The sequence below is a fragment of the Anolis carolinensis genome, chromosome 1 (assembly GCF_035594765.1).
Source record: "Anolis carolinensis isolate JA03-04 chromosome 1, rAnoCar3.1.pri, whole genome shotgun sequence".
Classification (NCBI taxonomy): Eukaryota; Metazoa; Chordata; class Lepidosauria; order Squamata; family Dactyloidae; genus Anolis; species Anolis carolinensis.
In genome coordinates, this window is record NC_085841.1 from 29539183 (window position 1) to 29557420 (window position 18238).

Below are 18238 nucleotides of genomic sequence, written 5' to 3' on the forward strand. Positions count from 1 at the left end.
AATGCCTTTAGCTCTCTCTGCCAAAGAGCACTGGTGCTTCATCAAACCTCAAAACCCAGGATTCCATAGCATTGAGCCATGGCAGTAAAAGAGGTGTCAAACCATTAATTCTACAGTATAGATGAGTAAGAGTAACGTCTGCATTGTAAAATACAATGAATTTTACACAACAAGAATTTAGATTTTGTTTATAATTATAAGTAACGAGCAGAATCACAACAGATTTGTTTCTATTTTTATCTTATCAATTTGCATTCTTTTATTACCATTACCTGAGAAACGTGCTGTTAGCCCAAATCAGTTTACGTTTGACTCAGTGTTGTCAGCAGACCGGGAGAACATGATCTGTGAATGGAGAAATTATTTTTGACTTTCTTTGTCATGGGTAAATCACAACCAGCTAAGGTTTAGGTTTCTAGTGTCCTATTTTCTGGAGGGATAAACCTATTAGGTCGGTGTACCCTAAGGTGCTAGTGGATCTGAACAGATTCCTGAAAACACACTGGGAGTTTCCAATTGGCATGGCTCTTATGAGCCGGAAGTATATGAAGATGGGCCAGGTAATTGACATGATATCTTCTAAGGATCCTTTCTCAATGAATGCAATTTGTCTATCCGATTTACTATAAAAAGGTGGACAATGAAGCAGCTAGCAATGCATGCAGGCAGCAGGAATCTTACAATGAGTCTGAACAAACACAAGCAAGAGCTTGTTTAAAGCCAACTCTAGGGATGCAAAGAATTCTCTCAAAATTACTTGTTCTTGACAAGACATGCCAAGACAGCCATGGAAAAATCACCAATCTCTGAAAGATTTCCTGCCTCTAGCACAAGAATGAGACAAGGAACTTTTCGTTTCTTTTTTTGGCTGAAGTTTTGCAGTTTGTGCAGAATTTCTCTGTCCAAAACTATTTTAATTTCATTTTGTGAAACAAAGCACATATCCATGCACACATCAAGCATGGAAGAACTGGAAGGTGGCTCAAAAGGCATTAGCTATTAGATACTTCTGACATCAGGCAACAGGTGTTGTTCTCAAAATCTATGTAAAAATGATTCTTGAAATGTGAGCATGCTTATTCCAGCAAACATATCTCACCACCTTGTAGGCAAGGAGAACATGTTTGCAGTGTCATTGAAAACAGACAAGTCTGTTTCATGGTAGCAATGACAGCTAAGAAGAAGCACCTTATTACCATTATATTGACAAAGTATCATCCACCTGAACTTTCCAAGTGGTTTAGAATTTTATCAATTTATGCCACAAAGCAGTATAAAGGAAACTGGTTTATTTTTAAAAGGATACTGCTGATCAATTCCTCTTGGCTCAAATGCCACTTGTTTTGTTGTTTGGTTTGCATCCCCAAAGCATGGTGCTAGGCCTATTTTGTTAGATCATTTCATTTGGTGAAGATGGAGGGAAAATACTTGGAGGAATTAGGCAAGTCATTTGTTTGCCCTTTTTGGCTCGTTATATATAGTAGGAGAAGTATTCTTGACTTGGTCTAGAAAATATCTGATGCCTTTTTGCAAGAAGGAATGACCCACATAGCTTTGAAGGAGATTGTTCTGGAACGACTTCTAACTTTCTTACATTGCAGGTAGTTTAAGAACAAATATCTCATTACAATTTTGTGTGTGTAAACTAACTGCTCTACTCCTAATGCCCAGAATCTTGTAAGTAATGCACATTGAACTTGGTGGGGCTTATGTTTGTGTACCAATGTATAATTTTGCCCTGTCAGACACTCAGATTAGACTAATTATATATCTCTACTTCAGTATGGCTTCAGGGCAGAATTTTGCAACAAAGGAGCCTTGGTCACCAGATCACTGACCTCTACTTGGCATAAAGTATAAATGTAGTATAACCCTGTTCCTCTCAGTCGTTTCTGGATTATTTGTCCAGGAAGAAAATTTGGGCACTGAACCTCAATAATTTTGTTTACATTATCCTCTTTGCTTTGGCTTTTGTAAATGTGCCAAGTATTATCTATCTATTAGCCATAATAACTACTAGAAAAATTGCTTTAAAAACAGAGAGGTGGGAAAAAGCTCAGATTCTCAAAAAATCTTTATTTTAATTCAAATAAAAATTGTATACTCATATTGAATTGCAGGATAGAAATAGAAGGCTGGCTGTAAAATATTAACATGTTAAAAAAAAAAACTTGCCTGGTAGCAATTAATTATAATAGCCGCCCTGCACATATCTTCTTTTATAGAGGAGAAACAATTCATAATACAGCAGAAGTGCATGAATTCCGGGCAAAATGTCGCAACAAGGTTCCCTAGTTTTCAGGTTATGCACAGCTATAGCAGATGCGGTTTGTCCCATCTTAATGGTACAGTGGAATGCATGTTGACAATTCTTTTTCCTGAAACTGTTAAAGGAATGATTGGATTGCTCAGGCAGTTAGGTAGATGTTAAATAGAAAGGAAAGCACGAAAAGTAAACTACTATGTAAGATATACACCCCAAAATCTCACTATGTGGGCTGTGAAAGACCATTGTTTCTAATAGACATGGTGATGTTATACATTTCATTTTCTTATCTGCATAAAATAGCAGGCGGAAGTTCTAATTGTGGCTTTTGTTTGCCTTGAAGTTGTTTCCAAAGTATGATGACCCCAAGGCTAATTCAGCACAGGATTTTTTGGCAAGATTTGTTCAGAGGGGATTTGTTACTGCCTTCGTCTGAGACTGATGGAGTGTGATCTGTCCAAAGTCACACCGTGGGTTTCCATGGCTGAGCAGACATTCAAACTCTTATTTTCCAAAGTTCCCTAATAGAATGCTCAAATTACTATATATTACCAGCTTTATACAGAATGGGTTCTTTACAGAATAGATTATGTAAAGGTGGATATTTGCATAAATATATGCTTTTACTCATTACCTTGTTCATCAAATAATCATTTTAGTGCCCCTTATTTAGTTTTGATCTAATTTGATCTTTCAGTATATGTACTACAAATGCATCAAACAGGAGATCTGTATCGATTGTTCTTAAAATGCTGTTGATATTGCTGACACATCCACGCTAACATTTAGTTTTCAGAATCCAGCTCAAACTTCCCTAACAATTTCATGACAAATTCTACTAACCTACATTCCTAATTATTCAGCTATCATGAACCAGTTTAAGACCAGTTTGAATAATAAGGTTATGCTCAGCCCATTAAGATGCTCCTTATGTGCAACAGACATCATATACCTGCTAGGAGTCAGCTGTGTGTCACTTAGCACAGTTGAGTTTTAATATTAATGATTACATTTAAATACATTTGTAGTGTGAGCTGGCTTGAGAGTTGTAGTTGACTGGAAGGCAGATTATAGAATTTAAAAATAAAATAATATTACTGCCAAACTGTTACAAAGAAGCATTCCTCTATCAAAATAGGTACATCCCATTGCATTTTTTTCATCATAAGGGAAAGATATCAAAGAGTTTCAGAATTAGCAGTAATATCACATGTGGTTGCTACAGAATATAGGGTAATTAATGAAGCCCTACCAATACCTCCCATTCCTTGTATCTCAACTCCACTTTCTGGCCTTTAGGGATTTTAGTCAGATTTGCAGCATTATTGTAACAAGCATTTTAAATTTAACTTCTGTTTTAGTAGCATTCTGGAAGCACATAAAGACTCTTTTTCATTGACATTGTGAATGGCATCATTACAGTTCTCTCATTAGCATCATAATGACTCTAAAGGAATAGTGAGTGAAAATGGAGTAGTTGCTAAAGGAATAGTGAGCAAAAGGAAGAGTGTAGCACTGAAGAGAAATCTCTTACTGAAGAGAACTTTGTGCAGGCAATGAAAGTGTGACATTTTAACCTTCAGGCTGCTTCGCGTGCCTCAGGGTGTTCTCCTAATGTATGCATTTGGCTGGCAACATGGAAAATCTGTGGTCGCCTAAGGATTAAGAGCTGGCTTCAATATAAATTTGGTCTGGCTTCCATACTACTAAGATTCTCGCAATGCTTTGTAAACAGATTTTTGAACATAAATGTAACCACAAAAGCCAGCCTTTTATGCTGCATTTCTTTACAGAAAATAAGTTAAGGTCACCCAGTTCTCGTCTTTGAAATATGTCTATCAATTTTCCATCACATAGTGTTACAAATATGTAAGAGGCAACATGACTTGACATTCCTTCTGCTTATGGAGCTAGCACCAAACTCAAGACATACAGTATTTTATTTATCTCTTTATTAGATTTATATTCTACCTTTCTCCCAGAATGGGATAATGTAAAAAGATACCATTAAAGCAATTATTGTAAAAACATTAAAAAGGAATTAAATGTGTTTAAAATGTATTTTCGATGAAAGATACAAATATTAAAACATTTTTTAAAAGCCACTTCCCTTTACACATGAACATATTAAAACTTCCTAATTAAAAATTCAAGATTTAAAAGTCTGCGTAAATAAACATGTCTTCACCTGTTAGTGGAAAGAAAGCAGGGAGGGGGCCAACCAACCAGACTCCCCATGGACAGGAATCTTGGTGCAACCCCAGAGAAGGCTTTCTTCCGAATCCTCACCAATCATGCATGTGAAGACTGTAGGACTGAAAGAGTTCACTCCCCAGGAGATCTCAATGCTTGCACTGATTTATGTAAGGAGATATGGTCCAGATAGTCTGTGTATCAGTGAATTGGTAACCCTGAAGTTTGTAGATATTTTTTAAAAAAATATTTAGGACACTCCCAACTCATTAACTCATACAAAATGTTGAGTGAATAGCTATATATCAGTCTTAGATCCATGTTTTCCAAATTGACAGTGAAGTAGAAATCTTTATACATTCAACTTAAAATTAAGGGTGCATCTACGCGGTAGGATCAAAGTGCGCTTTTGAATAATCTAGCCCCCATGATCAATACTCTACTTAAACTAATTTCACTACATTTTGCACTTTATCCTACTCTCTCCTGGAAGTAAACTGAAGCCCTACCTCAGTCCAATTCTCTTTGAGAATGTTGAGCATTTTGTCCTTCTATGCTCCCAAATGGCACTATAATACATATCTTTGCACTTTCGCCTAGACCGCCTTCCCATTTTATTCTACTTTTCCTAAAATGGTGGTCCTTTTATTGTTATTTACTGTATCATTTGGTTTTAATGTGTTTTATCTGGTTGAAGATGCTGTTTTTACATGTATTTTACTCGGTGTATTATTTGTCCTTGGGCTTGGCCCTGTTAGTCGCCCCAAGTCCCTGCGAGGAGATGGAGGCGGGATAGAAAAAAAAAGTTATTATTAAAGTGGGCACTTCCAGACTGTCAAAATGTGGGTTTTAAAAGTAGGGCAAAAAATCCTGCCATCCTCATGCCTTCCTTTGAAGCAGACTACAAGTTTGAAAGATGCAGTACAGGGCAGGGGACAACTGGTGAAAGTTTTATTTAAAAATATTCTCTCTGAGATGTGGTGCACCTCATATGCACTCATGCAGAGATCCTAATGTACACACAAGCTGATTTCATATTCTCTCTTCACCCAGTTATAAATTCAAGCTCTTATAAACATCAGAACAAAGAAATGGTTGTAGAGAGTTCTCATTCCATCCCAACTGTGCTTAGACTGAGCCACTTGTGTGCCCATGGCTCCATTTTTGATAGCCCAATCAGCTGTTTTGGGCTTTTAAAATGCTCACATGTGCTGGAGCAGTCCACACCAGGTGATTGGAAGGAAGTCACGTGCTTTCCATGACTGCACTCATGAGAAGGTACGCATTTTTTGGGCAGAATCAGGTTTTAAATGAACTGTTAACCCAATTCCACACTGACTTCCATAAACACTATTTAGCTGCCACCCCCTCTCTTTTAATCCCAGTTTCTTCTAGGTTTTTAAGTATGTGTAGAAGGGCCCTTTACCTGCCATGGTTCAATGATATGGAAACATGAAAATTGTGGTTTTGCAAGATCTTTATCCTCTGCTAGAATGCTGGTGTCTCACCAAACTACAGCTCCTATGCACCCCTTGTCCTATTGAACTCAATGACCAAATCTCTGAATAAACATGCTTCTGTCTAAGTGGACCATTTTGCACAAAACGGCACTCCACAGAGACAATACAATAGGGTGTGGGGGGGGGGGGAGGCAGCCCCATTACTGTTGTGTGAGCCTTCCAATTAGAATTGCACATGGGAAAGAGACAGGCCTTCTCTTAGCCATATCCTCACTCCTACTCTGTCACCTTTTCTTTCTGCCCTCCATATTTGGAAGCAGGGAGTTTGAACTGTGCATGTCTTCATGAACACAAGTACTACATGAACACAGAATTCTTCATAATCCACTTTCAAAGGATCCTCCATACACATTAAATTTTTCACCACTTTGATATTTCCTGTCCAGTATGTAGAAGAAAGCTGGACTGGGCAAAAAGATCAATGGAAGGTACACGGTCAACGAGTACAGAACTTTTCTCTCCCTTCATGCAAGGTGGGTGAACTTTTGGATAAGGTTAATGAAAGACAATAATCTAGAGACAGAAAATCTTGAGAAAAGTTAAATGCACAAATTAAACAAAAGTCTGGCATTGCAGATTTACGTAGCAAAGATATAAAAAACCAGGAGCATTACGCCATAGAGGTGTCTCAAGATGTATGGATTCTGAAATTCACCACTTATTTAGAAAGTTGATATGAGTTTAAATTGTTCAACAAACTGTACAACAGACATGAAACACAAGCACCTTTTGTAATATTTCATAATAAGTTACAGAAGCAACTATTCAACCCCTTTTGGAAATAGGATTGTCAGTGTTTTGTTTATGAAGTTCAAAATGGGTGTGAGAAAAAGCTTGTAGTCACACTGTCATAAATTATTTATTAGGTCCAATCCAACATAGATGATCAATTCATGAAAGCAGGCTTCTGTGTATATATCATGTCCAATTTGTTTATTTGTAATACTATAACATTTGTGCTCAATTTTTCACTGCCAGAATGGGAGCATTTAAGATGGCACTGTTTTTGGGAATTACTGCACCCTCTCCCTGGGGCAATAACCTTTTGGAAATAAATGGAAATCATAACCTTATTGAAAAGGAAAAATGATGTTGTATCCATTTAGCAAATGTGAATCCCCATTAATATGTAGAGACCACCTTTTGAAAACCACTAGTTAAGAAAAGCATGACCATGTTTGAAGTCAACCCTTTGAATAAGTGATATTCACAAGGATTAATGTAATGGCACACAGGTAACTCAGCTGTTAAACTGAAAAACCATATCTTTGGACTGCCAAGGACAAAAACATAGCACTACAAAAATATATTAGATTAGTAGAGGATGGTTGTTTCTTTGAAGTTGCAGCTGCAACTGCAGTTGTAATTGTATACACTCCCTTAAAATCTTTTAGTTTAAAATATGAACTCGGAGATAAAAAGTCTTTTTTGAAGAATATCATACCTTGTTTACTCACAAACATCTTGTATTAATTCACCATATGGGCACATTTCTTATTAAAGTTCAGTTATGGATAGGATGTAGCTTCTCTCTGTGTTGAGTACACATGGTATACTTAATCAATATTCCATAGTCTTTAAGTATAGTTGTACTCACTGAAGTCCATAAGAATATTTTTCTATTGAAGTCCAAACAGCAACATGCATCCACCTCCACCAAAGTGTAAAGCAAACATACGACATTGAAGTTCAAACACCTACATGCATCTACCTCCACTGAGGTCTGATGCAAAACAACAGAAAAAATGGAGTCCTGAGTCTGAACATACTCAGTACAGTCACATGTCTATAACTCCTCCCACACCAAAGAGGTACAGTCAAACTAGCAAATCAACATACACATAGAATATAGGTTAGCAAATATATTCATTAATAAATAGTGAAAGGCTTGAGAGGTTGCAATTTCCAACAACTGTAAGTTCTGTCTGCCTTCAAGTTGCCTGTTGACTTATGGAGACCCCATGAATTTCATAGAGTTTCCTTGGGCAAGGAATACTCAAAGGTGGTTTTGCAAGTTCCTTCCTATGAAATATAGCCTACAGCATCTGGTGTTCGTTGGCGGTCTCCCATTCAAGTACACTTAAATGCTATTAAAATCAGTGGAACAAGTAGTGGCAAGTAACCTGAATTTAATCAATTTCGAAAGAAATTAGCTGTGACTAAGTTGTTCTGAACTAACATCCCTTCCTAGGGAGAGTGGACTGTGGTGAGAAAACAGCATTAACAAAGGTTTATTTTTTTTAAAGGAAGACATATCTATTATGCTAATAGCTTACTGTGTGGGAAACATTTTCAAAATATGTTAAACAATGAGTGGTGGCTATATATCCATTGCACAGCTTGCTGGACAACAGATTAGTTAAGCAGCACTTTATCTGTAGTACAGGTGCCCTAAGGTAAACATGTTCTGTAACAAACCAAACTGTCCATAAATGTGCAGCCCTGCCAATTTTATCTGTTTTTCAAGGGGACAATAAAGAGTTGCCATAGAAAGACTTGAGCTCTTTGTTGTTAGCCACTACTCACTAAAGAGACAGCAAAGGAAGTGGAAATAGTCAAAGACGATGAACTTTAGAAACTAACTATATAGGACCTGGGATATTGTCCTTTCAAAGAAACTGAATCCATTACATTTGAAATGGTGAAGGATGTTGAAAGACAGACAAGTTTATTTCTACTTAAAATTCATTTCTTGTTTATTCGGCATAGGAAGACTTTTTGCATTGTCACGCATCAACTTTGATTTGATTCTGGAGAAGTATTTTTTTAACCTTTACATTAATCAAATCCGTGAAACAGAAACCCAGGAATGGGGGGCGGGAGGCAGTAACTATACTTTTGACATCCCTTATGCACAGTTACTGCTTGCTTTCTTAGTTATTTGTCATGCTTTTCAGATAATAAGCAAATCGTCCTATAGAATTGCAAATGCCACATTTATTGTAGCATAGGCTTTCCTAGAAATGTGTAACATCATAAGTGGTCCTTGTCACATTTTTCATCATCAAGCATGTAAAGCCTGATCTGTTGAAGGCTTCCATGGATGCAATTGGTGTGAGTTTTCCGGGCTGTATGGCCATGTTCCAGAAGCATTCTCTCCTGATGTTTCGTCCACATCTATGGCAGGCATCCTCAGAGGTTGTGAGGTCTGTTGGATACTAGGCAAGTGGGGTTTATATATCTGTGGAATGTCCAGGGTGGGAGAAAGAACTCTTGTCTGTTGGAGGCAAGTGTGAATGTTGCAATTGGCCAGCTTGATTAACATTGAATGGCCTTGCAACTTCTGGTTACTTCCTGCCTGGGGGGTCCATTGTTGGGAGGTGTTAGCTGCCCTAATTGTTTCCTGACTGGAATTCCCGTTTTCTGAGTGTCGTTCTTTATTTAGAGTTTTTAAAATACTAGTAGCCAGATTTTGATCATTTTCATGGTTTCTTCCTTTTTGTTGAAATTGTCCACATGCTTGTGGATTTCAAGGGCTTCTTTGTATAGTCTGACATGGTGGTTATTAGAGTGGGTCAGCATTTCTGTGTTCTCAATAATATGCTGTGTCCAATTCTCTGCTATGGCTGACTTCTCTGGTTGAATTAGTCTGCAGTGCCTTTCATGTTCCTTGATTCCTGTCTGGGCAATGCTGTGTTTGGCAGTCCCTAAATAGACTTGTCCACAGCTGCATGGTATACGGTAGACTCCCGCAGAGGTGAGAGGATCCCTCTTGTCCTTTGCTGAACGTAGCATTTGTTGGATTTTCTTAGTCGATCTGTAGATAGTTTGTAGGTTGTGTTTCTTCGTTAGCTTCCCTATGCGGTCAGTGGTTTCCTTGATGTATGGCAAGAACACTTTTCCTCGGGGTGGATCTTTGTGTTTTCTTTGGCTTGTTCTTGGCCTTGCAGCTCTTTTGATGTCTGTCGTAGAGTATCAATTGGCCTGTAGAGCCCAGTTTAAATGGTTCAGTTCAACTTGGAGGAAGTGGGGTTCCCTGATTCTTATTGCATGGTCTGCCAGGGCTTTTATTGTGTTTCTTTTTTTGACGTGGGTGATGGTTGGAGTTTTTATGTAGGTATCTATCTCTGTGTGTAGGTGTTCTTAAATCTGTATGGCCCAATTGTTGATTGGGTTTGCGGATGACTAGGACATCTAGAAATGGCAGTTTTCCTTCATTTTCTTTTTCCATGGTGAATTGGATGTTTGGGTGGATGCTTTTGAGGTGGTCCAGGAACTTGTTTAGTTCCAGAAAGACCAGAAAGCTTGGATAAGATCATGATGCTGGGGAAAATGGAGGGAAAAGGGGCCAACCAAGGGCAAGATGGATGGATGTTATCCTTGAAGTGACTGGCTTGACCTTGAAGGACCTGGGGGTGGTGACGGCCGACAGGGAGATCTGGTGTGGGCTGGTCCATGAGGTCACAAAGAGTTGGAAGCAACTGAATGAATAAACAACAAAAAGGCTTTCCTAGAAATGTGTAACGCCATAAGTCAATGTTTCTCAACCTGGGGGTCGAGACCTCTGGGGGGGGGGGTTGTGAGTGGGGTGTCAGAGGGGTTGCCAAAGACCAGTGTTTTCTGTTGGTCATGGGGGTTCTGTGTGGGAAGTTTGGCCCAATTCTATCATTGGTGGGGTTCAAGGGGCTCTGTGATTGTAGGTGAACTATAAATCCCAGCAACTACAACTCCCAAATGTCAAGGTCCATTTTCCCTAAACTCCATCAGTGCCCCAATTTTGGGCATATTGCGTATTTGTGCTAAGTTTGGTTCAGATCCATCATTGTTTGAGTCCACAGTGCTCTCTGCATGTAGGTGAACTACAACTCCAAAACTCAAGGTCAGTGCCCACCAAACCCTTCCTGTATTTTCTGTTGGCCATGGGAGTTCTGTGTGCTATGTGTGGTTTGTTTCCATCATTGGTGGAGTTCAGAATGCTCTTTGACCCCAGCAACTACAACTCCCAAATGACAAAATCGTTCCCCCCTCAATCCCACTAGTATTCAAATTTAGGCATGCCGGGTATTTGTGCCAAATTTGGTCCAGTGAATGAAAATACATCCTGCATATCAGATATTTACATTACGACTCATAACAGTAGCAAAATGACAGTTATGAAGTAGCAACAAAAGTAATTTTATGGTTGGGGGTCACCACAACATGAGGAACTGTATTAAGAAGTTGCGGCATTAAGAAGGTTGAGAATCACTGCCATAAGTGGTCCATGTCACATCATTAAGGATGTATTTACTTACTTACTTAGGCGATCCCTCGTAGCTTGAGGATGATAGTCCTCCAAGTGTAGTAACTTGGTGGTGGATGTGTAGGTGGCTGTGACCTATTCTTGACCTGCTTGTTCTTCCGCAGTGAGGACATCGGTTTTTAGACGGAAGGTGGTCCCGGTCAGGGTTGGCTTGACATGCCTTCCTCTTGGCACATTTCTCCCTTAAGTCCTCCATTTGTGCCTCTTCGAACTCCGCAGTACTACTGGTCACAGCTGACCTCCAGCTAGAGCGCTCAAGGGCCAGGGCTTCCCAGTTCTTGGTGTCTATGCCACAGTTTTTAAGGTTGGCTTTGAGCCCATCTTTAAACCTATTTTCCTGTCCACCAACATTATGTTTCCCATTCTTGAGTTGGGAGTATAGTAACTGCTTTGGGAGAGGGTGATCGGGCATTCTGACAACGTGGCCAGTCCAGCGGAGCTGATGGCATAGGAGTATCGCTTCAATGCTGGTGGTCTTTAAGGATGTAAAGCCTGTTAGCCATTTCTAAGTGGACATTTTGGAAATCATTTGCTTCTTGGCTTCAAGAGGTTGGCCCCAGCCCAGCGCTCAGGGGTGAATGCATGCATCCACACCCCACAATTCTTGGCTGACATAACAAAGAGATTCTTCAGACATCTGAACACCAAGCAAAGGTCTAGATTATTCTTGATTTATTATTCTTCGTCATGACCCTTCCTGTTTCATTAATCTTGTCCAGGCAGGTTTTAATCCTCCTTTATATTGCTGGTTTTCCATTCCCTTCTTGCCTTCGCCCTCCCTAGTTTTTGGCACTGGTGGGTTAAGAAATATCTGGAATCTTGAAAAGGAAACACATTTCTTGTTTCTTGGAAAGTGCAAGGGAAGACAGAGGAGGCTGTCTGGTTTGTGTGCCAAAGAGCAGGGGAATGACTGCAGAAAGAAAGTGTGTTCTGAAGTGGGTCTGCTTGGCTTGCCTCTTTCAGAAAGTTTCTCTCTTTCTCTGGCTGGATGGGGAGCTCACTCACTCACTCACACACACACTCACTCACCGCCTGGCTCTGGCCCCGGAGTTCCTGCTCCTGTTTAATATTCTGCTTGCTCCACTGATGTTGTGCTTGGCTCCTGCGGGACTGCAACTCACGGCTTGAAACCGGAGCCAATTTTCTGTCTTAATCTCAGTGTTTTGACTGGAGGCAGATCCAGTTCAGCCCAATCGGGGCTGGTGGAAACAACTACCTAAGAGTCTCGCTCTGGGGAGGGAAAGGAAAGGGGGAGAGCAGGAGAAAAAGAAAGAAAGAGAGCCAGGGAAGGAGATAGACAGAGAGAGAGAGAAAGAGAAGCCGACCGAATGAGAGACGCACAATGTCGCCACTGAGGTCGCTGAATGGGGAGAGACTGGAGTGATCCTCTTGCAATCTGGGAGCATCGCTGGGAGCGTCTGTTTGGATTTACAGCTTCCCTTTCTTTCCCGAGGCGGAGGAGAGCGAGGGTCTGAATTAGGAGAAGTGTGTGCAGGGAGAGCAGAGGGACCCGGGATTGAGAGAGAGAGAGAGAGAGAGCCAAGGAGGGAAGGCTCGCCTTTGACAGGGGAAAAGGCTCCCACCCTGAACCACCTTCACCTGGAAGTAAGTGCCATCAGGATCATTGGGGTTGTCTCTGTGTGTAGGGGGTCACTCATTGGATCTGTTTTTTTTTCTTCCTTGTAGCGGTGCAAAAATAATGCAATTTTTAGCACAGGGGCTGCTGCGATGGGGGGACAACGGGGCAGAAAGGCAAGCCGGGGTTGAGATGGATGGATGGAAGGAAGGAAGGAAGGAAGGAGTGCCAGCCTGACTGCCTGCCATGGCCGCTGCCTGGCAAAGCAGGGCAGGGCAGGGCAGGGCAGGGCGAGTGCTGGGTTGCGCCTCGCCTTCCTGACCCCATCTTTGTCTCCTTCTCCGCCCTCAGATCGGAGGCGCCGCCGCCGCTGCCACCATGACTCTGGTGCTGCCCCTGAGCAGCTTCTGCGAGCCCATTGTCTCCTCCGAGGGAGCCGGCGAGTTCCAGCCGCTTTGGGAGCCGCGCTATTGCACCAAGAGCAACAGCAGCAGCAGCCCTGCCTCCGAGGCGCCCGCCGCCTCCAGCAGCAGCAGCAGCCCCAGCAGCAGCAGCAGCATCCCAAGCCCAAGCCCCAGCAGCAGCCAGGGCCAGGCGCAGCCCCAGCAGCCGCCATCGGGCGGGCAAACCCCAGCAGCAGGTAAGACTCCGGAGATGCCACACAGCCTCACCAACCAAGGGCACCACCTTCATTGCCATCACATCATCATCATTGCTAATGTTGCCTTCAGGCCAGCTTTACCAGGTCAATTGGGCTGCTGTGGCACATCTGTGCTCTATTAATGTTGTTTGACACCACTTTAAGTGACATGTCTCTATACTGTGGAAGCCTAGGATTTGAAGTTTGATAAGGCCTCAGGCCTGCTGTTTCTCAATGCTATGGAACCGTGGGATTTGTAGTTTGGTGAGGAAGAGAAGGCACAGAGCAATGTGTTGTCGAAGGCTTTGTAGTTTGGTGAGGAAGAGAAGGCACAAATCAATGTGTTCTCGAAGGCTTTCATGACCCGAATCACCTGGCTGCGATGAGTTTTCCAGGCTGTATGGCTATGTTCCAGAAGCATTACAGTAGAGTCTCACTTATCCAAGCCTCACTTATCCAAGCTTCTGGATTATCCAAGCCATTTTTGTAGTCAATGTTTTCAATATATCATGATATTTTGGTGCTAAATTCGTAAATTCAGTAATTACAACATAACATTACTGCGTATTGACCTACTTTTTCTGTCAAATTTGTTGTATAACATGATGTTTTGGTGCTTAATTTGTAAAATCATAACCTAATTTGATGTTTAATAAGGTTTTCCTTAATCCCTCCTTATTATCCAAGATATTCGCTTATCCAAGCTTCTGCCGGCCCGTTTAGCTTGGATAAGTGAGACTCTACTGTATCTCCTGACGGTTTCACCCACAGCTCTGTAGCCCTCCTGTGGTGCAATGGGTTAAACCAGCATTTCTCAACCTGTGGGTCAGGACCCCGGGGGAGGGTCGCAAGGGGTTGTCAGAAGGATCACCAAAGACCATCAGATGGTCTTAGGAACCTCTTTGGCAGAGAAGGCTGAAGATCTCTCCACCTGTCCTTCTCTTCCTTTTTAGAAAGAGACGGCAAATCCTTATGAAGCAGCAACAAAAATAATTTTATGGTTGGGGGTCACCACAACATGAGGAACTGTATTAAGGGGTTGCGGCATTAGACCCTTGTGTCAGCAGGTCTGCTGACTGATAGGTCAGCGGTTCGACTCTGTGGAGAGTGGGTGAGCTCCCTCTGTCAGTTCCAGCTCCCCATGCGGGGACATGAGAGAAGCCTCTCACAAGGGTGGTAAAACATCAAACATCCGGGTGTCCCCTGGGCAACATCCTTGCAGACAGCAAATTCTCTCACACCAGAAGCAACTTGTAGTTTTTCAAGTCGCTCCTGACACAAAACCCCCCAAACAAACCACATCTATGACAGGCATCCTCAGAGGTTGGGAGGTCTGTTGGAAAGTCCAGGGTGGGAGAAAGAACTTTTGTCTGTTTGAGGCAAGTATGAATGTTGCAATTGATCATCTTGATTGGTAAGGAGCCCCCGGTGGCGCAATGGGTTAAATGCATGTGCCAGCAGGACTGCTGACCTGAAGGTTGCTGGTTTGAATCCGGGGAGTTCCCCATGTGGGGACATGAGAGAAGACTCCCAAAGGATGGTAAAACATCAAACATCCGGGCATCCACTGGCAACGTTCTTGCAGACGGCCAATTCTCTCACACCAGAAGTGACTTGCAGTTTCTCAAGTCGCTCCTGACACACAAAGAAACCCTTTCCTTAGCATTGAATAGCTTTGCAGCTTCCCCAGTCTTTGAGTGTTGCCCTTTATTTACTGTCCTGATTTTAGAGGACAGTAAATGCTGGACCACTCTAACAACCACCATGTTAGACTACACAAAGAAGCCATTGAAATCCAACAAGCATGTTTACAATTTACAACAGAAAGGAGGAAACCATGAAAATGAACAAAATCTGTCTACCGGTATTAAAAATGGCTCTAAAATCAGGACAGTAAATAAAGATCAACACTCAAAAACAGTGGAATTCCAGACGAGAAACAATCAGGGCCAGCTGACACCTCCCAACTAATGATTCCCCCAGGCAGGAAGCAGCCAAGCTTTGAAGCTGCAAAGCTTTTCAATGCTAATCAAGGTGATTAAATGCAACATTAACAGACAAGAGTTCTTTCTCCCACCCTGGACATTCCACACATATATAAACCCCTCTTGCCTAGTTTCCAGCAGACAGAACAACCTCTGAGGATGCCTGCTATAGATGCGGGCAAAACATCAGGAGAACTTCTGCAACATGGCCATACAGCCTAAAACACTCACAACAACCCAAAAATCCTTTTAGGGTAGGCTGTTAGGAATTGTGGGAGTTGGAGTCCAAAACACTTGGAGGGCCGAAGTTTGCCTATTGCTATTTTTGCCCCAGTCACTTAGGCCACCTTGACCTGCAACCCTGCAATCCTTGGGAGGGCAGTGCAGGGCTCATAGCAGGCTGCATAACTCACTGCTTGCCCACAGAGGGGGAAATAAGCTCTTCTCTCATCCATGTTCATAGTGACTTCTGACACAATTCCTCTACAGGATTTGGGCTCCAATAGCCAAAGAGGTTGAAGTGAGGATCTGTGTGCTGGGGTGGAGCTTCTTTTTCTTGCAACATAGTCAGGGGAAGCGTACCATGGGATTTGGAATCTTTCATCTTGGGGTATTTCATTCTCTGCCCTTGTTGGATTGCTCATTTTGGGAACAAACTGATTATTTTCAAAGACATTTTGCACCAAAAGGCATTTTCTTCCATGTGAACTGTGTCATTGAGGTCAGGGGGAAAGAGATGCTGGTCTTGAACCTTGATATGTCCTAACACGAATCAACCTCTGGTGGAAATGGATGCTTCTCCGGGTTCCTTTTCAGACTCCTAATGCTTTAGTTCCAGATCCTGTTTTGCAAGGCACAGATAAGCTCTGCAACATATGAAGTAATAAAGATGATGAGTGTGTCTTTTCAACTTCAGCTTCACAAACAGGAGATAAGATGGTAACTTATGCTTGGACTCTGACCATACCAATCGTGGGAGGTCATATGATTAAATGCTCTTTTTTACTAGAGGGAAAATCCCTCCAGATAAAAATCTAGACACTGGGGAGAATTGCAGTATCCAGATTTCTCCTTAGAATGCCTTCTTTTATATGTGTGGTCGAAGGCTTTCATGGCCGGAATCACTGGGTTGTTGTGCGTTTTCCGGGCAGTATGGCCATATTCCAGAAGCATTCTCTCCTGAAGTTTCACCCACACCTATGGCAGGCATCCTCAGAGGTTGAGGGGTCTGTTGGAAACTTCTTTTATATTTGGATGGAAAAGACGTCATGTGGACTTTTAACACACATTAACACCCTGCCATACAGTCCGAAGTGGTCCACACAAGTTTGCCACCACATCTATATTTACAGCCTCTTCATATGCATACATTTTTTTCTCCATTTTAATGGATTCCTCCAGCAAACTGCATCATTGTCTGTCATTGAAGGCTTTCATGGCCAGAATCACAGGGTTGTTGTGTGTTTTCCAGGCTGAATGGTCATGTTCCAGAAGCATACCTCACAACCTCTGAGGATGCCTGCCATAGATGTGGGCGAAACGTCAGGAGAGAATACTTCTGGAACATGTCCATACAACCTGGAAAGCACACAACAAACTTCATCATTGACCTCCAAATGCCTTGAATCTTCAGAGAGGAGTCTTTGGCTTCTTCAGCAATTCGAATTGTTTACAGTCCTTGATTCAGATTAATACCCCCCCCCCCCCAAAAGAAACTGCAGTAACAGTGAACAGCAGACCTTGAAACTGAAAGGCTATTCAATGCCAATTAAGGTGTCCAATTGAAACATTCTCACCTACCTGCAATAGACAAGAGTTCTTTCTGCCACCCTGGCCATTCCACAGGTATATAAACCCCACTTGACTAGTTTCCAACAGACCTCACAACCTCTGAGGATGTGGGCAAAACGTCAGGTGAAAATGCTTCTGGAACATGGCCATACAGCCTGGAAAACTCACAGCAACCCAGTGATTCCGGCCATGAAAGCCTTCGACAACAACATTGCTAGAAGAAAGGTTTTTGCACAAGAAGAACATGTCCCCTTTCACTTTACAACAAACTAATTCCTCAGTTTCTCAGAACACATGGGAATAGGGTTTTGCCAGAACTTAGAAAAGTCACTTATGTCAACTTCTCAGGGATTCTGGGAATTGTAGTACAAAGCAGTATTTTTTTTGTACAGATCTCTCCTCCCTGCATTTTAATCAATGTTAAGTAAAACAAATCAGAATGAAAGAGTTTTAATTGACTATATGGTTATTTTAGCTAAGCTAAATCACTGCTTCCAAATTTTGGATACAGTTTGTACTGTGGATTGTGCAAGAGTAAAAAAACAGAAGCTTTCACATCTTCCATGCATGCAAAGGAAAAGGAGTAGACAAATTCATGATGGTTCATAGTTTGCTTCAGGGTGATTCCTATCAAGGACGGCAGATCAGCTGTAAAAGTCAATAAAGAAGGGTCTTGGGCAGGTCAACTGGTGCATAGAAACATGACCAAAAGTGGTTGGTGTTTGAACTATGTATTGTCAAAGGCTTTCATGGCTGGAATCCCTGGGTTGCTGTGAGTTTTCCGGGCTGTATGGCAATGTTCCAGAAGCATTCTCTCTTGATGTTTTCACCCACACCTATGGCAGGCATCCTCAGAGGTTGTGAGGTCTGTTGGAAACCAGTTAAGTGGGGTTTATATATCTGTGGAGTGTCCAGGGTGGAAGAAAGAACTCTTGTCTGCTTGAGGCAAGCGTGAATGTTGCAATTGGCCACCTTGATTAGCATTCATTCAACAAAGGATTCCTCCAGGCAGGAAGCAGCCAGGC

At 41.9% G+C, this 18238-nt stretch overlaps 1 protein-coding gene across 2 annotated transcripts in view; it reads left to right on the forward strand.

The window, feature by feature from the left end:
* sertad4 (SERTA domain containing 4) overlaps positions 1–18238 on the forward strand; it is a 51013-nt gene that overhangs the window by 12285 nt on the left and 20490 nt on the right. Inside the window, exons 1-2 of one of the 2 annotated variants that reach the window (XM_003216003.4) lie at positions 10506–12826; positions 13149–13437. In XM_003216003.4, coding sequence (XP_003216051.1) covers positions 13176–13437 — 262 coding nt within the window. In that variant the 5' untranslated portion in view covers positions 10506–12826; positions 13149–13175. Of the gene's footprint in view, positions 1–10505; positions 12827–13148; positions 13438–18238 lie in introns of those variants that run through there. The other variant, XM_008125803.3, reaches the window with a different exon arrangement.